This window comes from Bicyclus anynana, chromosome 1, assembly GCF_947172395.1.
Source record: "Bicyclus anynana chromosome 1, ilBicAnyn1.1, whole genome shotgun sequence".
In the NCBI taxonomy this organism is placed as follows: domain Eukaryota; kingdom Metazoa; phylum Arthropoda; class Insecta; order Lepidoptera; family Nymphalidae; genus Bicyclus; species Bicyclus anynana.
The window spans coordinates 15,221,608-15,247,470 of record NC_069083.1 but is presented as its reverse complement, the minus strand read 5'-3'; the positions used below and the strand labels follow the sequence as shown (position 1 = coordinate 15,247,470).

At 35.2% G+C, this 25,863-nt stretch overlaps 2 protein-coding genes across 7 annotated transcripts; one reads left to right on the top strand and one right to left on the bottom strand.

Moving 5' to 3' along the window:
• The first annotated feature begins 425 nt into the window (after positions 1–425).
• LOC112044257 (trans-1,2-dihydrobenzene-1,2-diol dehydrogenase) lies at positions 426–8,762 on the top strand. Of its 6 annotated transcripts, XM_024080051.2 has the most exons (7): positions 426–584; positions 766–867; positions 3,182–3,389; positions 4,002–4,293; positions 4,944–5,190; positions 6,255–6,405; positions 8,436–8,762. In XM_024080051.2, exons 2-7 carry the CDS (start codon positions 835–837, stop codon positions 8,537–8,539), a joined length of 1,035 nt encoding a protein of 344 aa, XP_023935819.2. In that variant the 5' UTR covers positions 426–584; positions 766–834; the 3' UTR covers positions 8,540–8,762. The 6 variants fall into 6 exon arrangements, with proteins under 6 accessions (XP_023935819.2, XP_052738950.1, XP_052738945.1 ...); XM_052882990.1 differs by lacking the exons at positions 426–584; positions 766–867 and adding an exon at positions 951–972; XM_052882985.1 differs by lacking the exons at positions 426–584; positions 766–867 and adding an exon at positions 1,930–2,157.
• A 1,662-nt stretch (positions 8,763–10,424) lies between these two features.
• LOC112044263 (ornithine aminotransferase, mitochondrial) lies at positions 10,425–23,318 on the bottom strand. The gene is made up of 10 exons (XM_024080062.2): positions 23,194–23,318; positions 22,741–22,847; positions 20,101–20,239; positions 18,601–18,769; positions 17,384–17,524; positions 16,854–17,013; positions 16,036–16,163; positions 14,898–14,975; positions 12,035–12,173; positions 10,425–10,674 (listed from the first exon to the last, which is right to left on the bottom strand). The coding sequence occupies exons 2-10, from the start codon at positions 22,844–22,846 to the stop codon at positions 10,508–10,510; spliced, it is 1,227 nt and encodes a 408-aa protein (XP_023935830.2). The 5' UTR covers position 22,847; positions 23,194–23,318; the 3' UTR covers positions 10,425–10,507.
• Between the last annotated feature and the right edge of the window lie 2,545 nt (positions 23,319–25,863).

Below are 25,863 nucleotides of genomic sequence, written 5' to 3'. Positions count from 1 at the left end.
ACTAACTTATACTTATAATATTATACTTATAAGCTAATATTAGTTTTAAATGTACATATAAGAATATGTACATTTAAAATGCAAATACTGGAATAATACACACTTGTAGACCAAAATAAATTAATAAGTAAACGAAGAGTAAAGAACACACATGAAAAACTGCATGAATTTTACTTGCTTTTTTCCCTTAAACATGAATTTTATTTTTATCTTTTCTACATACTCGTACTCTGTCGAATTTATGAGGGAATAACGATATTTTTCTAACCGAATTTCACTTGAATTTTCGAGGACTTAGGACAATAAGCATTGGCAATGCTACTGTTTACCTCCTTTGTCAATTGTCATTTTATAAATTGTCATTGTCGTCATTTGACGCAAAGCAAAGAGTAAATTAATTGATTTGACGTTTGTGTTTTTGTCAGTTGTCTCGTGATCTGTGTAGTGGGTATTTATTGTTTTCGATACCTTTTTAAATAAAATAAAATAATATTTAATAATTAATAACTTGTGAAAGAATTAATAGTGTGCAGCGAGCAAAAGTATAAAATTATTATTTTAAATACCAATTACTAATGTTTTAAGTAAGTATTGTATGAAGATAATGCAAAAAAAACTAAAAAGTTCAAATATCAAAGTTTTAGCGTATTTTCGTTTACAAAATTCGTAGATATAATTTTTAAATAGGTAGTTTTGTGGTAAAAATATTGTCAAAATTAATTACTTAAACCTCACTTCGTAAACATAATCTTATCTTTGTTTTAGGAAAATACCTAGTCAGTTATCGGATGAATTAAGAAGTATACAAAAAATTCCTTGATATTTAAGACTGAAATGGGTCTGAATATGCCTGAAGATACAGTAATTGTGAGTATAAATTTTCCTGTTTTATTAATTTATTTATTTATTCTGTTTATGTACAATCACATAAAATAAGTAAAACAATAATAATTAACTAAATTATAAATAAATGTAAGTGTTGTAATTATTTACACTTATACACAGCATGGAATAAAAAAGAAAAATAAATGTATGAAAATAAAAGAGAGAAAGATAATATGAGCAAATGTAGTCACAAAAATTCCAAGTGAAGATGACTTATAAATAATAGCCCAAAAAAGTAGCCAGTCATTTTGTAAGAGGTCCATTCAAAATAAGTGGTCTAGTTTTTTTAATAAAGTGGTTGACGCTTTACTGTAGCACACATTTGAATAATAAAGTTATTCTAGTCCATTTAAAAAAATAATATAATATATAATTTTATTTCTTTAATCATGTTTTATGGTTTAACTTACAATTTAATGCCTTTATATACCATATATTAATTATAAACAATAAAATATATACAGTTGAATTGAGAAACCTCCTCCTTTTTTTGAAGTCGGTTAAAAATGAATCATTAAATACTTTATTGGTAGTAGGACTCTTTGTGACTAAGTTCAGAGGAAGTACTGCCCCTGTGATTTATTTCTTTTACCAAACAACTAATTTATACTCCAGTCAATTATATTATTTTAAATTAACAACTAATTTAGGTTCCTAAATTTAATTAGGTACCATTAAAAATGTATTTTTTTAATAAAACTAAACTATTACAGCTGCAACACTCTTTGCTAGAATTCTGATTTAGCTTAAAATGTAATTCTTAGTATTCTAGTACTTAATTCTTCATTAATTATTATTTTTCATACCCTAAGGAACTCTTTGATTAATTCATTTTCATTTTCTGTAGGTAGCCTTGACTAGTTACTGCACTAGTAACAGACAAACAAACAAAGTCACATTCACATTTATAATATTACTTAGTACTACTCTGTGTATTCAATACAAAAAGCAATATTGTAAACTGCATGTGTTAATTAGTTCACTTGTAGCCCATCAACATGATGTGAGCTCATAAACATATCATAAATAAACATTGTTCCAGCACTTACATAACAATGTCACATAATACAAACAAACACTAGTAATCAACTAGTTGACCAATGGAAATGCTCTCATTTATTAACAGTAATTACAGTTAAAGGACAACTGTAACAAGGCCTTCAGTACTTTGTTCATCCTATACACAGATTAATCAATAATATACAGTTGGAGTGTACAGAACACAAAAGTGTCCTACCCGTCACAAAATGAAATAACCCTTCTTGCAGTCGGGTAATTAAAAAATGAATACTTTCTCGAGTCAGTACGACACAAAGCGTCGCATCAGTAATTTTCAATATTATACAAGAAAAATGGGTGTCTTATGTTTTTAAATATTTTAAAAACTGTTCACAAAAACTAAAGAAATAAGATGGTATGGATGGTGGAAGTACTTTTTTTATTGGTAATTATTGATTATTATATTATTTTAATTGTTATTAGTGTTAAATTTTGAAATACAAATTATGAAAAAAGCTAGTATATGCGGTTTTCAAGGAGACGAGTGATGTTTGTTTTTTTATGGGTTGCACCGGCTTCACTCGCTACTTGTAAAGATTCTCTGGTTACTCTGTGATCCTATACAGCTAATCATAAAATGGCACTCTAAAATAAGCCTTAGATAACTGCCACGATTTCTGTTTCACAATCTTTATGTACATGATAACAGTTTACTTATTCTGTTTATCTAGTATTATCAAAAAATGTTTACGACTGCATTGAAGCAGTGTTGATTTACATGTTAAAGGTATCGTGAATTGCATATCAAATTTCCCTAGTTAGCATGACTAAAGTTGGATCCAGTGCATTGTCAACTTGTGTGGTTCTTGCATGTACTCTTATGTGTGTATAGGCTGAATTATCTGTAATAAGTGGTAATCAAATTTACATTTGCCAGTGTTATCATTAGACAATAGCTGTCACTAAGATTTTTAATTTATAACGTTGTTAATTTATTCACGTCATTGTGACTTATTATTCTATATTTCATACAAATATTTGTACAATTTTATTAGTTAGTGACAATAAAATTATTAAATTAATACATAGGACTGCTTAAATTAAGTGAATTATCGTTTAAAAATTAAGTAATTCACACTCTGGATCTAATGACGCATTATTTTCTGTTAAAATCTGTCAAACAAAACATGCCAAAAAAAACACGGTCGAAATACACAACCCTCCAATGCAAATTGCAATGAAAACACGTAAATAAAATAGTAAGGTATAGTAGTGTAAATAGTATTAATACTTTTAGATGGGTAAGCAGTTGAAATGGGGTATTGCCGGTGTCGGCATGATCGCGCATGACTTCTTGACGGCGATGGCTTCTTTGCCGGCGGAGCAGCACAAGGTCGTCGCCATCGCTGGCAAAGACCTAGATCGTGTCCACAGATTGGCCACGCTCCACAACGTGAGCACAGCATACGAAGGCTACGATTCGATAGCTAGTGACCCTAACGTAGGTAAGTTTACTTACTATTTACTAATCGATCCACGCCTTTAGGCTATACGGAATTACGTATAATGCATTTTAGTCACCAAATTCTAACAACATTCGCTTTACCTTGTCGTATTCAAAGGCCAAAGCCCGTGACCACAAAGATCGTAAAATCTACTGTCGTAAAGTTTCGCACTGGAATATAAATTACTTCTTAGTTTATTAAACTATTTATTCACTATATTATTTTTTAATTACACTTATTCTGTTACTTTATTCACTACATCACTAGTATGTACTTATTATTGTAATTAAAACCGTGTTTCAGCGATAATTGTTACAAATACTACCTACCTTAGTTAAGAGCATCTCGTACAGTCCTACTTAGTTATGTAATTACTTCGACGTGGACCATTAATTATGTGATGTATTCAAGGGCATAAGGAACCTCGGCAATATATTTTTTTTTAATCGCTAGAAACGCTTACCATAAGCATTGGACACCCACTTACCTATCATTAAATACTTCACCTAATGTACCAAATTGGTCTCACCTGAGCTTTTGCTGGTCTCTATTTTTTTTTTTCCGTTATTTCTTTTGGTTTAATTTTCAGACGTTTTCATATTTTGTTTTCAGACATTGTTTTCGTCAGCGTGCTTAATTTACAACATTTCGAAATAGCTAAATTAATGTTAGAAAATGGTAAACACGTGTTATGCGAAAAGCCCATGGGCATGACGTACAAACAGACGAAATCTCTTGTGGATTTGGCGCGCGAAAGGAAACTTTTCCTCCTAGAGGGGATGTGGTCGAGGTTCTTCCCCGCTTACGATGCTTTGGACAAGCACATTGCGAGTGGTGGGCTTGGTGACATATATCAAATAAACATACAATTCGGGGTGGAAATTAATGACATAGAAAGAAACTTGTAAGACATTTTATTTTTATTTTCATAAGCTATTATTAATTTTCGCTTTTTTTGGTTTAACTTCTCTATACTTATGCTATTTTATTCTTATTCATATGTCACTTAGTATTTATAGTGCCGGGCTATAATTTGGACTACATATTTTATCTAGTTAAGTTTCTTTAACCGCCTTTCAGTTTGTATTCCTAAATTCACAACATGCAGGTTCGACGGAAAACTTTAATTATTGGCTGATCATAATAACTGAATTGTTTATTTTTTAAAATGATAACGGCTGAAATAAATGATGTGAAATATTAAAAAAGAAATTTTTTTAATAATCGAAAGAAATTTCACCAATATCGAATGCACAATATCAAAGTCAAAACATTATATTTATTTGAAAACGAATTTTTTTTTCAATATATTTGTGAAGTAGATTTCTTAGGTTATTTCCCTGACTTCAAACTAGCTCAACTTGTACATATCTTGAAAAGTCAGTCAGAATCGGTCATAAGGAAATTATTTTAACCTGGCACCATCAACACATTTACACATTTATTGTTAATGAAAATAAAAACGCGAAGTCATTGCACTGAAAACTGAGAGTGACAATAGCCTAATCGTACAGAGGTGACTTTGTTTCCGATGTTGTTTTGATGACCTTTCAGAATGAAAGATTTGGGAGGCGGCGCAGTATTAGACTTGGGCATTTATATGTTGCAACTCTTGCAATTTGTATACAAGGAGCCACCGACAGATATCATGTGTACGGGTCACTTGAGCAAGACGGGCGTAGACGAGTCAGTGTCATGCGCATTGAAGTATAAGGACGGCAGGACCGCGACCATAGCCGCGCACACGCGCTCAGCCATGCCCAATAAGGCAGAAATAACTGGGACCAAAGGCACGATTTTGGTAAGTTATTTATTCGATCTTCATTCCTTTGCAGGTGACATTTCAACGTAATCATCTTGTGCTAGAACTCTCAAGGTTTACATACGCAAACGCAGAAATGTTCGTGTCAAATAGTCTAGTAACTAATTGTAATAACTTAGTAGTTAGTATAGTTAGACTTATCACTTAGTAGCTGACCCGCGTGTAGTTTGTATAATTCAGATTTTCTCAGAAGCTACTGGCCTAATTTGAATGAGGTTTTGGGGTCCTTAATTTTAATGCATTGCTTTCATGGGAAAAGCTTTGGTTTATTTAAAAAAATTGTCGTTCATGTTGATGGTACTAGCAGAGCCCACCTGATGTCAAGTGGAAAAATCATCGCATTCCATTCGCCAATACTTCCAAGAGCGTGCAAGGAAAACGACCTACACAGTACACTGCTGCTGCCTAGCACACGGCAACTTAAAGCATAAATGTGCTATTAATTTTTCAACAACCGGCAACCATTGCTTTCAGCCAACAAATACTAAATAAGTATTAGTTGTAGTACATCCCCAGACGATCTCTATCAAAAGAGCTCACTACTAAAAAGAAACAAGTAATAAAATCTCAAACATACACAAACACACTAGCAACATAACGATAACTTGTTGTTTTAAGATAAAAATATTAGCCGTTTACTACCATTGTATTAGTCTGACATTACACGTAGGTACAAAACTACTGCAAAACAATAAATTTATCTTGAGGAAAACAAGTCTCGAATTCTCCTTGTTCGCTTTTAAATAAACTCAAATACTTACCTCAATTTATCATTACAAATAAAAAATCCACTCCAATAAACTAGATGAATGAAATTATTGTTAAGTATTTAAAAATATTTTTATGAGAGCCCAACATATTGTGCTTCAAATAATATTACGTAATACATATTTTAATTATTTTAAATTGAAAAAAATAATGCATAATTCGGTGATGCAAAAATTATTAGACCTTTTACTCGAAAATATTTAAGCATTTATGTAGTTGAAAACATTTGAACATTTTGTTTTGAACTTGAAAACATTTGAACATTTTTGTTTTAGCTGGACTATTTCTGGTGTCCGACCGTATTGCACATATCAGCCGCTAACAGCACAGAATGGTCTCTACCGAAGGGCAAATATAAGTTCCATTTCCACAATAGCGCGGGACTGAGTTACGAGATACAGGAATGCTGGAACTGCATCAATCAGGGTAAGTCATACTTAGAACATCTGGGTGATTTTGTCCAATTCGTATTTATTTTGGCCTTGTAACGTCATTACGTAGATTTTAAAACTTTATTAGACCTTGGTCTATCTAGAAGTGCAGCTGGTTCTATATTAAAACGAGTATCCAAAGCTGCTCTGATAGGATCTTACCAAATTTGGATAGGGAGAACAACACGAGCAGAGAAGGGGAGTGTTGATCGATCGTCAAGGAATTCCTTAACCCTACAAGTAGTCACAAGTCCGGACTTTGCTCGGTATTTTTCTCTCTACCACTCAATGGACCCGGCATCTGCACGGTGAATCCATGGAATGCTAAGATTTTCGTCTCTCTCTCTCTTATACCCTTATACCACAAACATACGCCACTATCAATTATTTAAAATCCGAAGGACGTCCACTTCAACATAGGATAGGCATCCTGAACGAGTATGTACTTCTCGAGCCGTCAGTTTACATTGGCTCCCTGTAACCCGTTTGATGTCGTCTGTCTAGTGGACGGTCGACTAACTTCTTCGCATTTTCCGGTGACGGGTTGCCATTCCAGCACCTTGGGTGGAGCAACATCCATCGGCTCTATGATCTATGTACCCCACCCGTTGCCACTTTAGCTTCGCGAATCGTTGAGCAGTGTCCGTGACGTTGGATCTTCAGATATAGAGCATCAAATCCTTATTTTTTTGGAATTCAAATCGTAAAAATAATCAGTACGATTCAAAAGGTTCTACTAAACCTTGATTGTCATTTGAATGCGCGCCAACACATGCCATTTTTGTCTTCCACTTCCTTTACCAATTTCCTGAAACCTTCAAACCGTTGAACCATCTGCCTCATCGAATAATGTTACTTTACAGCGTTGAGTGCCAAATTATTATAAAAACATTTTTTAAAATAATACATCTGCATTGCATGATTTAATTGTTTTTACAAAATATTCAAATTTTGAAGACACTTTAAAAAATAATTCCCAGTCGCAAAAAGTCAACAAAGCATTCGTTACGATTCAGTAAATTATGAATCGGATTACAAACTAAAGGTTCAATGACCGTGAATGTTTTTAGTTGTCTCAGGTAATACCTAAGTACTGTTTAATTGCTTACGTTTAGTGTTTTACTTGTTACGATTATTCAGATGGCAATTTTTTTGATGATCTTTAATATCAAATATGATGTGTTTAGAGTTCGCTACTTTATATATTATTATTTATATCTATTGCATAATCAATCATAGTACGTATGTATTACGAGTACGTATCGCAATCACTCAATCAACCATTTCGCGATAGGAGATATTTCCAATAATCTGATTCATGAAACATTTTAAGTATGCGTATTGTAAGCGAGCTATGCTTGGAGTTTCTCTGCGTGATCGAATCAAATGAGGAGATCCGCAGAAGAACCAAAGTCACTGATATAGCTCGGCGAGTCGCAAAGCGGAAGTGGCTACGACCAGAGCACATATCCATGCAAGAGGCCTATCTCCAACAGTGGCGTCCAATAGCTGTTTATGATGATGATGATGATGATGATGATGATGATGATGATGATAATGATGATGAATGCAATTCCATTCATTGGCATCAAATTATTTATCAACCCATTAAATTCGTATCATATATCTACTAATAGATGAGGTATAGGTACACGTAATTGAATGTAGCCTTGGCTGTTCCTTTGGATCATGAGTTCATGGGCGTGGTTAAGACAAATTGAGAATTTCTGTCTTTCAATAGAGTTGAGAAGTCGACTGATATTACTCCCTCGTGTCACAAACAGCACGTTGAGCCATCTGTTCTGATTTTTGCCATCAACATCTTATAGTGATCGATACAAACTGTAAACCCAAAGCCCGCCATCTTGCATTGAATCAGCGTGGTGGATCTACGCTTCAATAATCAAAGAGGCCGGACATAGAGATTTTAAAACTAGGTTTCTTACAATGATGTCTCGTAATTAAACCATAAACGTGAGCTGTCTAATAAAAATAATGGTTTCTGATTTATTTTCTTTTTTTTAGGATTACTGGAAAGCCCAAAAATGAGTTTAGACGAAAGCGTTATTTTGTCGAAGCTGAGTGACACCATGCGAGCGCAACTGGGCGTACTCGATAGTGCATTTTAACCACCAGATATAGAGTTCAAAAAACATTTAGCCAGTATAGAATAGTTTAGACTAAATGCTTACAGTACACGAACAAAACGTCGGCATAATTATCTTGTATTAATTATAACAGTATATTTTTCCTATAAAATAGTATTTACCTCAACCAACTGTGATGAAAGTGTGTTGTGACACATGTGAATTATAATATTTTAAATATATACACGCTAATTTATTGTACTTATCCATGTTGTTTTATTAACTTTGCTCATTAACTCCTGCTATTTATATCTACTGCTGATTAGTAGGGTACCTATTGCGTGTTTAGAGTAACACGAGAGTAAACTTTGTTGCTCGACATAGCTCATTCAGTTATATATTTATTTATTTTTTCATTGTATTGGCCAGCGCTTGCTGCAATCACGCCCGAAGAACGTTCCATAACTTCGCAGTGCGAATAGTGCTTCTTTTTAACCGACTTCAAAAAGGAGGAGGTTCTCAATTCGGTCGGTATTTTTTTTTTTTTTTTATGTATGTACACCGATTACACAAAGACGCCTGGACCGATTTCAAAAATTCTTTTTTTGTTTGAAACGGTATAGGCCCCATTTGGTCCCATTGCCATCATGTCAAGATCTGATGATGGAATCCTGGAGAAATTGAGGGGAACTTTCGAAAATTATATGGGTGTCTAGTGTGTTCGTATACTTTTCCATTTAGTACTTTTAAGCACTACAATTTCATGAAAGTTTAAAATCGATCTGATGATGGAGCCATAAAACAGACGAGGGAACTCCTCGGCGATTTATAGCAGTTACCTTGTGTTTGGGCTTGATTAATTTGTATTAATGAGAACTTTCCACATAGATAGGTTGTGACTGTCATTTAGGGGTTTGGTGATGAAGATCAAGGACAATTAAGGGAACTCCTTAACAGTTTACAGTAACTACCTTCTGTTTGGCCTTGATTAATTCGCATTGCTGAGAACTTTCGACCTAGATGAGTTGTGTCTGTTATTAGGGGTCTGATGATGAAGACCAAGGTCAATTAAGGGAACCCCTTAACGGTTTACGGTAGCTACCTTGTGCTTGGGCTTGATTAATTTGTATTGCTGAGATATTTGTACTAAGATGGATTGTGACTGTCATTAGGGGTCTGATGTATTCGTTTGAGATGAAACTTTACACTAAAAATGGAAAAATAATAAAAATTTTAATAAAAAAAATACAACCGACTTCAAAACCTAAAAACGTAAACTAAACTAAAAAGTGAAAAATAACATCATAATATGTTCTACCTGCTGATCAGTATGAAGGCGGTGCTTAGCTGGTGTTGTCTTAATTTAAGCCATTTCTGACAGGACCACATGCAGAACAACACTGTCTGCAAAATCTAAATCTATAAGATATTCTCACATGGCTTGAATTAATACATCACCGGCTTAGCACCGCCTTCATACTGATCAGCAGGTAGAACATATTATGATGTTATTTTTCACTTTTTAGTTTAGTTTACGTTTTTAGGTTTTGAAGTCGGTTGTATTTTTTTTATTAAAATTTTTTAGTGGTTTAAATATCTAGGACTTGCAATGGTCATAAAATATTAGATGAATGTAGTAGAGCACGGAATGCAAAATGCATGAGGAAAGTACCTAACTTACATTGACGTAATTCAGTTATAATCATATAGGTAGGTGCCGTAGTTTGAAAAATGATGATTAATATCATATTGCTTGTAGTATTGATGCTACGGTCACAGAAAACATGTACAAGTACAGAAGATTCACTCCGCAACGTCATTAAAATAAATAGCGACTCTCGCTACGACCACAGAAAACATATTGCTACGGTTAAGGCAATATATCCTACCATAACAAAAAGGTAAGCACAAAAACATTTTACTAGTTAAAGTTATAAGCAATTTATTATATTACAAACATATATTGGTCATTATTTTTATTAGAACTATAAATAATAATTACATCGGACATTATTTGTCATAACTTTCGAATACTTTTTGAATGATACGAGCGCCTTCCCTCAACTGTTCCTCGGTGATGACGAGCGGCGGCGCCAGGCGGATGGTCTGCCCGTGCGTGGTCTTGGCGAGGAGACCCGCTGCTTTCAGCCGATGGCATACATCGTATGCATTAATACCTGCAAACATACGTAATAAAATGTATAAATGTTACGCTCAAAGATCGGAAACGCTCAGTGAGCTGAATATAGCTCACAATGTGGTCACAGTAAAACATCCACATGGCGAAATCCTACTAATATTATAAACGCGAAAGGTTTTATGGATGTTTGGATGTTTGTTACTCTTTAACGCCGCTACTACTGAAGCGATTTGACTGAAATTTGGAATGGAAATAGATTTTACTCTGGATTAAGGCATAGGCTTTTTATCCCGAAAAAATCCATGGTTTCCCGAGATTTGCGAAATGTAATACATAGTATGTTATTCCAGTCCAGGGTAAACTATTATCTATTCTGTAATATAATCTGTAATAGGTATATCTTCATTCAATAATTTAGCTAAATTGGTTCAGTAGGTAGGTAATTGCGTAGGTAAGTAGCAGAATATGTGATAAGAATATCCTGTAGATTATGTATTAAGTGCAAGTAGTTGATAATGAATTAAACAATCCTTAAGACCTTGTAAACGAAAGTTAACGCAACCTTTCGTATTATGCAGCTCACAAGTGAATTAGCCCATGGAAGGTATCGATCGAGCTACGTAATTTAAATAATTAGACTGAATGAATAAGGCTACATTATACTTATATGTATATTATAATAGGTAATAGGGTCATGACCTGTTATTATTATTGTTAGGTAGTACTGTTTATAATGTTAGTTCATGACATTCAAGACAAAGCACTAAGCAATCTTTGTCATCGTTACTCATTACTTACTGATAATAGATGTAACCATTCAATACGTACTTTCTTTTGATAACAAACTTAATAAAGTACCTAACGCAAACGGAACTCTAAACCGAGGTTCACGTCGCCCAAAAGACTCGTTGGTTCAATTCCCCTATCTTCTTCTATAGCCTTCGCGTTCAAGTCTCGCAGATCTCTACGCTCTCCTAAGTCACGCTGCTGCGTTTCCAAAGAATTTATAAGTACAGCCATATTCATAAACAAACTAGCGGACGCCCGCCACTTCGTTTGCGCGAAATTAGTTTTTCACAAATCCCTCGGGATCGGGAACCATGGATTTTTCTAAAAGTAGCCTATGTGTTAATCCAGAGTAAAATGTAGGTATTTCCATTCCAAATTTCAGCTAATTCGGTACAGTAGTTGCGCCGTTAAAGAGTAACAAACATCCATACAAGCTTTCGCATTTATAATATTAACAGGATGGAATTATATGCCTACATATAAAATGGATTGAAATTAGATCGATTTGAAGCATCGACTTACTTCAAAGGAAAAATTAACTTTAAACAGTAGTGATAAAGTCCACTTTACTTTGAAGTAAATTGATGCTTTAATTCTGTTTTACGTACTGTCGTGAACATCAATGGCGAACATGAGTCCTCGGCCGCGAATGGTCACCAGCTTAGACTTGGGGATCTTCTCCAACTCTTCACGGAACACCGAGCACAGTTTACTTGCGTTCTCAGCCAATTTCTCATCTAATAATACCTGCAGGTAAATCAAAAAAGTGGTACCAAATCACTTTATATGCACCTAACTATCATGTGCAAGAGTACAGGATAATAAAGGTAAGTATCATCATTATTAACCCATATTCGGCTCACTGCTGAGTTCGAGTCTCCTCTCAGAATGAGAGATGTTAGGTCAATAGTCCATCACGCTGGCCTAATGCGAATTGGCAGACTTCACAACGCAGAGAATTAAGAAAATTCTCTACTATTCAGGTTTTCTCACGATATTTTTACTTCACTAACTCGATGCACACAAAGGTAAGCATAAAAACATATTTTAAATTTACTATTAATTATGAATAGTTCTATCTCTGCATAAATGTACCTAGGTATTTTTCATAGATTTTTGATTTCTAGATCTAAGCCTAAATAACGTGGGTTACCGATTTAATTTGAAGGAAATGGTTATTGAAGTTAAGGACTTCTAGCCACGAATGTCGTGACTGAATGGTCACGAACTCACGAAGTCCTATATGCGGACATACATAATATAAGAATTCAACTAGAATAATGTACCAAATAAACCAGTATATTATTAGGTATCTATCTATCTATACTTATAATAAAACTGTAACAGGTCAAATTCTGTACATTGAAGATATTTTGAAAAATTTTATTGGAGGGCATTATACAATCGATACTGAAGCCAAAAATATTTTTTTTCTATTTCTTGTCTGTCTGTCTGTCCGTATTTTTTGCTGCCCGGGCATCACGCCGAATGAACTGAATATATTCAAATGTAACTTGCAATGTTTGAGGACATAATACGGAGCAGGTTATAGGATACTCTTTATAGCATAAATAAAATCAGAAGAGGGTAAAATAGGGGTTGAAAGTTTGTATGGAAAGTCCTCCATTTTTAGAGTTACAGTTATAAATATTTGTTCATAAATCAAGAAAAAATGCGAATTTTTAAAGAAGAATTTTTAAAATTCAAGCTAAAGCAGGGCTAAAAGGGGTTGTTGTTTGTGAAAAAATAAAAAATTAGTAATTTATCAAGTTATATTTGTAAATTTGGTCTTCATAAGCTTTGTCTAACATTAAACTACCATAATGGGCGTCCCACAGGGTTCAATTCTGGGTCCTTTTCTATTTTTAGTGTACATAAACGATTTACCATACCATGTCAGCGGCATATGTGAGATTGTACTGTTTGCTGATGACACATCCTTAATTTTTAAGTCCGACAGAAATAAAGATAACTCTGACGACGTAAACCGTGCCGATATACAATCTATATTTGTACTTCAAAAAAGAGCAATTCGAGCAATATATCAATTAAAATCACGCGAGTCACTTCGTCAAAAGTTTAAAGAAATAGGTATACTAACAGTAGCCTGTCAATATATATATAACAGTATAGTATATGTAAGACAAAATATTAATTTGTACAAACGAAAAGGAGATTTAAACCCACGTCTTACTAACACGGGCATAAGTTAGTTATTTCTGCATATCGTCTCCAAAGAGTAAAAAAATCTTTTGTAGGTTTGGGTGTACTCTTCTATAATAAGATCCCCAAGACTGTGATGGACCTGCCAATGCATAGCTTTAAGCAATGTGTTAAAAAACATTTACTTAGTCGAGGGTACTACAACATTGATTTGAGACCTTCTGACACAGGTTTTCACTTAAAAGAAGGTCTCAGCCCTACTATGTAATGTAGGGCTAATGTTTATAAAACGAATAAAATTCATTTTCATTTTTTTTCATTGATGAGTTCCTTAATGATAAAGATGCTTGGAGGCCGTTGGATCAACTTCCACCTTCACACAGAAAGTAAAACTAAGAAATGTAAACAGTAATTGTTATCAATTGTAAATTATAATACTGTATGACTTTTTCAAAAGAGCAACTGTTGAGTTTCTTGCCGGTATCTTCTCAGCAGAACCTGCCTTCCGAACCGGTGGTAGAATCTTTACAAATAGTCAACTGACGTGTCAAAAGTGCTTGTAAACTGAGCCTACTTGAAATAAATGATTTTTGATTTTGATTTTTATTTAAAAAGGAACTTCAAAAATTTCACCCCTAAAGGGTTAAAAAAGGGTTGAACTTTTTTTATGAAATTTCTTCTAAAATTTTGTTCACGGTAACAGATAACATTGACTATCAATAGAATGTGAAATGCAATAGGGATAAAAATTCAACTCCTGAAGGGTTGAAAGTGCTACAAACTTGAAATTTGACAGAAAAACGCGACGGCTGGGCATTTTACCCAAGGACAAAAAACGCGCACTTTAACTCGCAATTAAAAATAGCCCAAGTTACTACTTATAACATTAGCTATTAGGCCTAGTTCAGACTACTTTAGCATTTTAGTCGAGTAACGAACTAAACTACTTGCTACCGCCGCCGCTTCGTACTCGACTAAAATACTAAAGTAGTCAAACTATTGATTTTAAAATTATTACAATCGGACAGTTTAATTTTATTTACTTGTACCTACCTACCTATATCTAAAAAGTTCTAAGATACGGTTATACTCGTATGTATCTGCAATTTTAATGCAATAAAGATAATTAAGCCTACGTGTCTAATTATATCAGAATACCGTTTTGCGGCAATACTAATTACGGTTTCAGTTATCAACGACATTATATGCAGATAAATTATGAGGTATGCGCGGATCAGGTGCGAAATATTTCATGACTAATTTAGACTGTTTACCGCAGCTGAAAATACTTCAGACGAAAATATTTACCTTTATAGCCTCGGTAGCGACGGCGCACGCGAGCGGGTTGCCGCCGTACGTCGAACCGTGGGTGCCCGGCGTTATGACCTACAAAGGTTAGTTAAACATATAGTTTTTTGTTTTTTTAATCTTTAGAGTTAACACGGAACTGCGTGGCATTACATCGAGCTAGCTGCCTCTAAATTATTTCTCTTTTCTCTTTCTTCCCTTCTCCATCATTGTTTTCCGGATTATTCGTCCATATAGCTGCCACTAAGCATATAGTATGAGTGAAAAAACTGCCTCATTGGTCCTGAGGTAAGCTGGTTTGACTACGGACAATAAGGTCTAGGGTTCGAATCCTGGGTCAGGCCAACAAAAAAATATAGGTTATTGGGATTATTCTTACATGAAAAATCTTAATAGGTAGCAGCCTGGAGTTGAGAATTTGGGTTAGTACACCCCCGTGCCTCGGAAGTCGGACAGCATGTAAAGCCGTCGGTCCTCTGCCTTATCTCTCACCAGTCGTGTCAGTCTGACGTCCTATCGGACTTTGAGAGTGAAAGAATAGATAGTACACCTGTGCTTGATACACTTGTGCACTATAATATCTCTTGCGTACATAGTTTATCTTAACATGAGATTGGCTGCCGTGGTCGAACCTATCGAACTGGTTTTAATGGAACTGGAACTTAATGTTATCGCCGCGTTGGCTGCTTTTAAATTTACATGTTTTTAATAAATAGTGTAGGAAATAGTAGTCTGTGACGGATATGACGTCGCTCGATCTCGTGTTGCCTTCAGTGTGCTCGTGGCGTTCGAGCCGTCCACATCTCTTGTTGTGTAATTCTTTGTGGGTTACTTGGGATAGGCGGGGAGAGTGACTTGAGTGGAAAAGGGGATTGTTTGTATACAGTCAAAGGTACCTTTAATCCTACACACATCGTTCACAAGTGCGTGACTCCGCTCAAGGTCATTCTCTGCCATTCTAGGGTCTTATTTTACAGTTTGATTTGTTAATTAAGTTGTCCTGACAAGTGTTGTGAATAATCACCTTTGTTCGACATTAGTTTTCTTATATTTGTAATCACTTTTGAGTCCTATAATATTAATGTTTCAAATAATATGTTCCTAATGTATTTGAATGGTAATTTTGAATGTTACTCACGTTCATAACGTTATTATTGGCCAAGACAGCGGAGACGGGCAGCACGCCGCCGCTGAGCGCCTTGCCCAGTATCAGCATGTCGGGCTTCACTCCCTCGTGCTGCACTGCCAGGAGCTTGCCGGTGCGACCTGCGAACGTACGGCTATAGTCTATAGACTTTAAGTATGTGACTTGACAAACGTTCTTTAAAGACCGGACTGTATAGGTACAAAAACAAACATTTAAGATTTAAATTATTTAAACGACACCCATAAAACAAACAGACAATAGCTATGTGAGACTCCTTTTGTTTGTCCCAGCCATGAATAATCATTAAATTTAATTAAATACTCGAATATCAAATCAACGAAAAATTAGGCAGGTAACAAACAAAATAACTTATTATTATACTTGGTTAATGTCTCTAGATGTCTTGATGATAATGATACATAGGTAAGTACCTACTATAAAAAAAAAAACAAATTAATTTTTCATTTGAAAAATTAGTGTGACTAAAAATGACTAAAAAAGGTTACACAGGCTTACATAAGCGAATGACCTGGCATTCGGTTTGTATACGTCTAGTATTTCTTCTCGTTGGGACTACTATACTTCAAATTTTGAATCCATCTCCAGAAAAGTGGAGCCCTCCACGCTGCTCCAATGTGGGTTAAAAGTCATATGCTCTTGTAACGATTACTAGCAGATGTTAAGGATAATGACCGGGACTAACGTCATAAAGTGCTATCCGAAGCACAGAAGTTAACATCAACAAGTTCCCAATTCCGGGCTGAGAATTTATACCAAAAGTTTTTTGAAAGACAGATAAAGTTTGTTACCTAATCCGGTTTGCACTTCGTCCGCAATCCAAAGCACGTTGTACTTGGTGCAGAGTTCTCGAACTTTCCTTAAGTAGCCGTCGTCAGGGATGATCACTCCAGCCTCGCCCTGTATGGGCTCCACCATGAAGGCAGCTACGTTGGGATCTTGGAGCGCTTTCTGGAACATTTAAAAGATTTTTCAGACTTTCTAGGCAACGATAAATATATGCTTGATCCCATTTAATATTGTGAGAAAAAACATTTAGATATAATAACTTATAAAAAATGTAGGTTTAATTTATTTTCGACTAGACTGTTTAAAACTTTTCGAAATGCAAAAGTTTTTAAACATCATCATCATCATCATCATCATGTCATTCTTATTGAAAATTATCTAAATCTGTGCTCGAATCTTAACATTCCATGGATTCACCGTACGGGTGCCGGGTCTTGTGGCAGAGAGAAAAACTCTGAGCAGAGACGACCTGTGACTAAGGTGTAATGTTTGGTTAACAATCCTTATTTTTCCGTAACAAAGTAGACTTTACCTCCAATGCGGGAATGTTATTGTATGGAATGAGTTCAAAGCACGGCATGTAGGGTCCGAATCCGTTGTAACACGTAGGGTCTGAGGAAGAGGACACCGCAGACAGCGTGCGACCCCAGAAGTTTCCTTCTGCGAAGATTATCTGTAAAATTAATTATTTTTTTAAAACCTGTTTAGACAGAAACTTGCTGTTTTAGTAATTAAGATGCATTACTGTTATCACCCTATTTTAACCAATGATATTAAATCATTGATTTTAACCCTTAACCCTTCCGCTTACTACTCTCTAGAGTCTAGATGGACAAAAGTAAAAACTATTTGTTTGCACTAATCTCTGGATTTACTTAGGCTTATAAATGCTGTTATCAAAGGTTTAATCTGGAGTCCGCTAATGACACAGTAAAATATATTGATTGGTTTACTTTTCCTTTCTCATCAAGTGTCGATTGGATTACACAGATAAAATGATAATAACAACATAGATAGTGATAATATGTTAATAGGTAATAATGAGTGCATGTCGCGTAGTCTAGATTGCATTACGCATAGATTGGCGCGAGGGTCGACGACTGGGTGCTAAGTGCTGACGGTGCATATTTCGATTGCACATTGGTAGGCCGCCGTACAGTTAATGTTTGAAAAGAATAAGGTAAGCTAAAGGAGGATTTTTGACTCGTAAACAAATTTTCGTGGTCTGCGTTTGTAAGAATTAGGAAACCTTAACTGCGAGAGCTAGTTTCATACCCTATGTCTATGCCTTGCGTATAAGAAACGAAGAAGCAAATCGTATCGTACGAATTGTAGGGATTACTAGTTTGTCATCTGAATCAGTGGCGTATCGTGCCTTGATATACCCTGTATCAAAATTACTTGGGGGGCCTAAATAAAGGGTAAAAATAAATGTCTCACAAAAGAATATCTATGTAGAATTTTTGCAACTTTTTTGACACGCTTAACCCAAAAAGAGATTGCTTATTGTCTTTTATTATTTCTAAAGTTAAACTCTATAGGCAGTTATTTTGTATCGTTTTATTTTCGGGAAATACCAGATTTAGTGACATATTACATTTTACTAATGTTTGCTTTGACACGTTAGGGGCGCCTTTAGTCCGGGGCCCCGTATCGTTGATACGGCTGATACGGCGAAAGCTACGCCCCTGATCTGAATCTTGCTTTAAAGTGAAAGAAGAAAGAGCTGGAAAGATAAACTCCTCGCACCTTAGCTTGGTCCTTCGGTATCTTCTTGACGTCGTATCCCCACTTGCGCGCGATCTTGCACGCGCTCTCGCCGCCCTCCACGCCCGTGTTCATGGGCAGCAGGCGGTCGTAGCCGAACAGCTCTGTCATGAACTTCTCATAGTTTCCCAATTGGTCGGAGTAAAATGCTCTAAACAGAAAAAAATAAAGATAATAATACAGTGCCGTAACAATTGTCTGGAAGAGATCTCTCATTAACGATAAGGCCGCCAATTGTACATTAGTTTTAAAGATAATTTCTTGCTTGTTATTTTTCTTTTTGATGTACAATAAAGTATATTTCATTCATTCATTCATACAATGCGAGGGCCCGCGGTCAACACACAAAAGTGTCAAACAAACAAAATTTTAAATATTGGATAGAAGCAGGCGTTACTTTGCGGAAGTTCATCATGATTATATAATGATTTATTTATTTTGCTATCATCCGCGAAAAGTCGACGAACCCATGCGACAACGTCACCCAGGTCCGACAAAATACTCTCCACGTACAAAATACTCTGCAATTGCAATTGCACGTTGTAGAGTCAACATTTCCTGAGGATGCTCCGGTTTCGGGGTGAAACGTACGTGGAGAGTATTTTGTCGGACGTGGGTGACGTTGTCGCATGGGTTTGTCGACTTTTCGCGGATGATAGCAAAATAAATAAATCATTATATAAACAAAATTTTCTTTCGTTGTTTCCTTCAAGAGCGGTGGTTAGCGCCATAATTCATAATTTTGTCCTAATAATCGTAATCAATTATGCCATGCGTCCACTGATCCGCGTCGTACATATCGGACTCATCGCATTATATGGATTTTTAATTTTACGGTAGATAGAATCCGCACGATGCGGATTAGTGGACGCCTGCCATTAAACAACTGCAAAGTGTAAATTACCATGCAGTAATGTTAGGCTCGCTCTAGATAATAAATTACTAGCTAACTCCCCACAGTTTGACCCGCGTAGTTCTCATAGGAATAAGGGAAAGACGTAGGAATAAGGGAATAAAATAATATAAGCCGTAGTTAATCGCTCATTATGTAGCTTTCCATTGGTGAAAGAATTTTCAAAATCGGTTCAATGGTTTCAGAACCAGGAGCTTATTCGTAAAAACCAAATGTTACCTGTGTCATGTAATGTCACTGAACTCCTGATAAAGGGCCGATTTCAAAGTAACTTTTTAGTTTGCATGGTACCCAGTCGCGTTTTTAGAATCAGAAAACTTCTAATATTACTAAGTAGGTATAAGTGATTACTTAGTCATTCATTTGTGAGCGATGCACTTATGCTATTATACCACTTAGGTAATTTAAAAATTACATTAATTTATGATACTAATGTAGGTAGGTATTTTGTTCAGATTTTAAACTCATAAATGTGTGTACAATGTAAATACAGTGTCTACAACTAATACAAATAATAAAATAGTTTAAGGTCATAAATGATAACACCTCTAAACATATAAAGCCTTTACCTTGACACTAGCGTCAGTTTATCGGCCTGTTCCTTCAGAGCCTTCACGATCCTCGGGTGGCAGTGGCCCTGGTTAACTGCTGAGTAAGCACTTAAGAAATCGAAATATTTCTTGTTTTCTACATCCCACACGAATATGCCTGAAACAATTTGGTAAATGCTATATATAGCTATAGGTACTTAGGTATAATAAAACTGTAACAGATCAAATTCTGTACATTGAAGATATTAAAAAAAATTGTTGAAGGGCTTTATACATATAATCGATACTGAAGTGAAAAATATTTTTTTTTCGATTTTATGTCTGTCTGTCTGTCCGTGATTATGTTGACCGGGCACCACGCTGAAACTAAATGATATCAAATGAAACTTGGCACGGTTTAAGATCATAATACGGGGAAGGTTATAGGATACTTTTTATTGCAAAAATAAAATAAAAAAGGGGTCTTTCCATACGTATGTATGGAAGGTCCATCATTTTTAGATTTACAGTTTTAAAAGTTTCTTCATAAATCATAAAAAATACAAAATATAATGTGCAAATACGCGCGAAAAACAACCCTTCTTGCAGTCGGGTAAAAAAAATATACAAGACGCCATTTTTCTTAATAATATTGAAAATTACTGATGCCACGCTTCGTGTCGTAGAGAATTTATTAGTTTTTCAATTTGTATTTGGAATGGCTGCATCACCGCCGTGTTTCGTACGCTCTATCTACCTATTATTCTTTAATCTGTGCTTGTCATATAAAAAAAGCATTAGAGTTTTACTTTATAATTTAGATTGTATGTATCTATTTGTTCTTTAATAGACGGAGGTAAATACTCAGATAAGATGTAATAAAACTGCCTACTAGAGCAATCCGCTTTCTTATCACAGAATCATAAAGATGTAAATCCTGTAACTTGGTGATCACTCGTGATATCATTTCTATAACGCATTTTCTTGCATAGACTCTTAGCTTTATTTGACGGAAAAAGCATTCTTATCTTAGTCATTTAAAATTAAAAAAGTTAAAACCCTTTAAAAATGTTGGCTAATGTAGTATTTTGTTCTTCAACATCAATATCCTACTAAAAAACAGTCAAGTTCATGTCTCACCATGTGCAGTCATTAGGGTTCCGTATAATGATAGGCGTCCATTGATCTACATCGTACATATCGGACGCATCGCATCAAACGGTTATTTAATTTTACGGTAGATAAAATCCGTTCGATGCTGTTTAGTTTAGTGGACGCACTTGTATGACTTTCTATACTAAAAGAATACTAAAATCCGTTTGATGCGATGCGTCCGATACGCACGATCTATGGACACCTGCCATTTGTCACCAATGCCGACTAATGCTGAGGCTACACCAAGGGAAAACGTTAATGCCCGTTAAGCGTCAATTAAGGCATTCATTTTTAATGCCTAATTGCAGTGGCCTCACTTGGTCGACTTCAAGTTAATGATGTACCGATACTCGAGCTATCGCTTAACGTCTAGCGTCGTTCTTAATGCCGGTGAAAAATCAACGCGTTAAATCGTGGCTACACCACTGCAGGTTTAACACCTTAATTTACAGCGTTTTCTATTAGTGTGGCCCCAGCATTAGAATAGTGATTTTTAATTGGTAGACTGGAACTAAACCGCGGATTGAAAGGTACCTGCAAAACTGTGAAAGACGTAGAGGGTAGTGTTGCTCACCTTCACTCCAATATAGTGCATCGGGAATTGACGCATAATCACGAAACTCGTTCCTACTGGTAATTTACCGCAAACACATAAATATTGTAAAAAGCAAGGTGATCAGTAGTTTACCTTCACCCCGACACCAGGATAAAGGGAAATGACGCATGAGCGCAAGACGTGTTCATAATATTTAAAAAATATGCATGAATCAACCTGCTCCTCTTTACAAGTATTTATAAAAGACTATTTAGTTTAGGGAGACATGTTCTACATTGAAGTATAGAAAAAGGTCCTTTTAGAGAGTATCTTCAAGTTCAATTATTGAAAGGATACTGGACAGGTAGTGTCATTCCGCAATTATTAACAGTGGGAGGTAAATTAACAACTACGAAAAACCTATAAGTTCTTTTGGCAAAAACATAATTACATTACAAAAAAGACAGTTTATGACTAAAAAGGATTAATTATTATGTCAATACAAAATTTTAATCAAATAATTAGTTAAAAAGTACGCTACAGCCAACACGCCGCAGAGCACAGAAACACACGGTAGGTAATTGTCATTTTTTTCAAAATACGTACGCGTATTTACCTGATATAAAAAATTGTTCATTAAAAACCGCTAAGAGAATATCTAAGCTAGCCGCTACCGCTAAACCGCTAAGATAGTATACAAACGCGGAAAGCGACTTTCTAGCCGATGCCCCGCGGTTTCACCCGCGTAATAATCGATCACAAGGGACAATACGGTACGGGGCAACGATTTCATAGTATAAAATCATTGTTACGGGGATTATATATATAGCATTATTTTGACACTCAGAAATAAGTAATACCTAACAATATTGTTTAGGTTAAATATTTTTCAAAATCAGTTCAGGAGATTCAGGCATTACGTCACAAAAACACAAACTTTACCTCTTTACGATATGTGAATAGATGATATGTTAAGATAAATATCTTACCTTCACCCCGAGATAGAGCGACGGGTAGAGGAGCATAATTGCGGCACCCATACTGATCTTCTAGGGCAAAGATCTCTTTCGACGAAAGCTGTCTTTGCTGAGCCATGCTACAATATTAAAATCACTTTCAAACTTCAGTTATTTTAAAAATTAAATACGCTATTAAACTTCAGTTATTTTAAAAGTCACTACTAAATTATAGCTATTTAAAAAAAAAGTCGTAAGTGTCTCCTACGACACAATAACTCAAACGCGCAATGCTCTTAAAATAGATCGACGTTAGACAATGAACGGAATTTAACTCTACTTTACCAATTCCACTGATCAATTATCATGTTTATGTCGCTCAAGATGTTTATGAAACATCATAACAAATAGAAAAATAATAAAACTAGCTTCACAAATAAAATGTGAATTTATATAGATACGTGCTATGCAACATTATTTGCCCACCTTTTTAAGAATTAATAAAATAATTATATTTTTTATAAACACAAATCACTCGTTCAATTAAATGGAGTCAGCTAAAGATCTGTCACTAGTGTAAGTCATAAAGTTACGTTTATCAGTGTTTGGTAGAACTTAGTGAACCATCTTTTATAGTAGATACGTATGTGCATACTTTCATACTTATTGATAAGAGTTAATGCACGTTTAGAGAGTTTAATTTACTAAACTATAAAACTCTTCCACTTAATACGGGATGTTTTCTTATCTATACCTAGTTTCAAACAGAAACATTATAGTGCAATTGTAAACTAGCAGCTACAAACTTTGTAAATGTACTCTAAAATACCTTATTTCATAATACAAGGAAGTCGGTAATAAAATGTTTACCTAACTAGCAAATTATTAATTTAGAAAATATTATAATGACAATTCACATGCATAGGTAAATGTAATGAAATTATTTCCTTAAAAAGATTTTTTAAAAATTGAATTCTTATTATTATCTACTTTTAAAAGTATCTACTTCCAGATGGAAGATTTTACAAAGGGTTCACCGGCAGTAGCTAGTAAGTAGTAAAATAATTTGATTTTTTTGCAGTCGATTCGATCTATTGCGAATAAATCAAGTACCTAGGTAACTTCAAACTCTAGACTTTCGCCACTATCATACCCGTCTTGCAATAGATATAAAATCTTCAAATTTTAATCGAATTTTGACATCCTGTAACTAATGTATGCGCCCAACGTATTTATTGTTTATTTTATCGTAATGTACCGAATGAAACTGCGTAAAACCACGTAACTGACACACTGAGAATGCAACTTTATCGAGTTTAACCCAGTAACAACGAAGATATAATGGTTTAATTCAAAACAATTATTACTAAACTGTCCCAACATATAATAAAGATTACAACAACTAAAAATATTATTTACTTACTCTCTGTTATCAATGTCAAAGACTTTAGCAACTTTGGGCTAAATATAGAAGGAGCATTGCCTACTTAAGTGCCTACACCGCGGGTCAAATATAGAGTCAAGCGATAAAAAATAATATTCTCTCTGTAGGTGGTAGTGGGTTAGGTTAGGCTACCAAGTAGATAGTAGAATTATATCAATATCAAAATATTTTTATATTTTAGTCTACACTAGCGGACGCCCGCGACTTCGTTCGCGTGGAATTTAGTTTTTCACAAATCCCTCGGGAACCATGGATTTTTTCGGGATACAAATTAGCCTATGTGTTAATCCAGGCTATAATATATCTCAATACCAAATTTCAGCTATTTCGGTTCAGTAGTCAAGACGTGAAAGAGTAACAAACATTCATAACATCAAAATCATTAGTTTTCACAAATCTCGGGAAACCATGGATTTTTTCGAGATAAAAAGTAACCTATGTGTTAATCCAGAGTAAAATCTATTTCCATTCCAAATTTCAGCCAAATCGCTTCAGTAGTAGCGGCGTTAAAGAGTAACAAACATCCAAACATACATCCAAACAAATTTTCGCGTTTATAATATTAGTAGGATTGGGCACTGTTGATAAGTGAGTACCTAATCCATAAATAAATTTATTTGTTTTAATATACGTAATTAATATCTACATAATAATAAAGTTAAAGTGTTTGTTTATTTTAACCACTAATCTCTGGTATTCCAGTTTTAAAGTACCTATTACATTTGAATAGTCTCGGGTATGTAATGTATTCGTGATCGAAAAAATCACTCACACCAACCAACTGGTGTGCTGGTTGAGGTTGCAAAACATGACGCCCTAAACATATCATGGATGATGACAGTTGTTTAAATTGTATATAAATTAGGAGTATGCTAATAGTAAAGCATTTTTTTAAGTAACAGGATATCTGCGATCATTACTTTCGGAGGTACAGTACAGAGATTTAAAGAGTCAGATTTGCGGCACTGCCACGGATCCCTGAAAAACGCCCCATACAAAATGGCACGAATTAATGACGTCGTTGATTCGCTGATCGTTAGATTTGTATGGGCGCTCAAACAAAATTACAAATCAAATTTGTATGTTTATGTTTACCTTACCTACCTTACCTTACCTAGTCGATAGACGTCCACTGCTAGATATAGGCCTCTGAGATGGACCTCCAAGCACAACGGCCTCGAGCCGCCAGCATCCAGCGGCTCCCTGCAACCCGCTTGATATCCTCGGTCCACCTAGTGGGGGGTCGATCACAAACGCTAGGCAAAGTGGCTGGTTATACTCTTCGGTATTCTGTATAACCTGCCGCAGTGTATGGATGTGGTCTCTGGTACTAAAGCCTGCTCGAAAACCGGCTTGTTTGGGAGGCTGGAAGTGTCAAACCTTCGGGCGAGACGATTCGTGATGACTCTTGAGAACAACTTGTAGACATGACTCAGCAACGAGATGGGTCTGTAATTCTTCAGTAAGGTATTGTCACCTTTTTTAAGAACAGAACCACCACGCTTCTGTGCCATGCCTTAGGTGTTGTGCCCTCGTGAGTAACGCAATTCAACAATCGCTGTAGGTCCTCAAGTATCGATTTTCAGAAGTTCAGCTGTGATTCCGTCATCACCTGGCACCTTGTTGTTCTTAAGTTGTTGTTGTTCTTAAGTTGTTCTTGTTGCTCTTAAGTTCTATTTTATAATCTTATGTACTTTGCAAACATCCAGTCA

Bases quoted from the DNA above. Each gene is read 5' to 3' on its own strand.
- LOC112044257 (XM_024080051.2), top strand. From the start codon at position 835: ATGGGTCTGAATATGCCTGAAGATACAGTAATT. The intron at 3,390-4,001 runs GTAAGTTTACTT...TTTTGTTTTCAG, and splicing joins AGCTAGTGACCCTAACGTAG to ACATTGTTTTCGTCAGCGTG. The intron at 6,406-8,435 runs GTAAGTCATACT...TCTTTTTTTTAG, and splicing joins CTGGAACTGCATCAATCAGG to GATTACTGGAAAGCCCAAAA.
- LOC112044263 (XM_024080062.2), bottom strand. From the start codon at position 22,846: ATGGCTCAGCAAAGACAGCTTTCGTCGAAAGAGATCTTTGCCCTAGAA. The intron at 16,164-16,853 runs GTAACAAACTTT...GTACGTTCGCAG, and splicing joins CGAAGTGCAAACCGGATTAG to GTCGCACCGGCAAGCTCCTG. The intron at 14,976-16,035 runs GTGAGTAACATT...TAACCTTTGTAG, and splicing joins CCAATAATAACGTTATGAAC to GTCATAACGCCGGGCACCCA.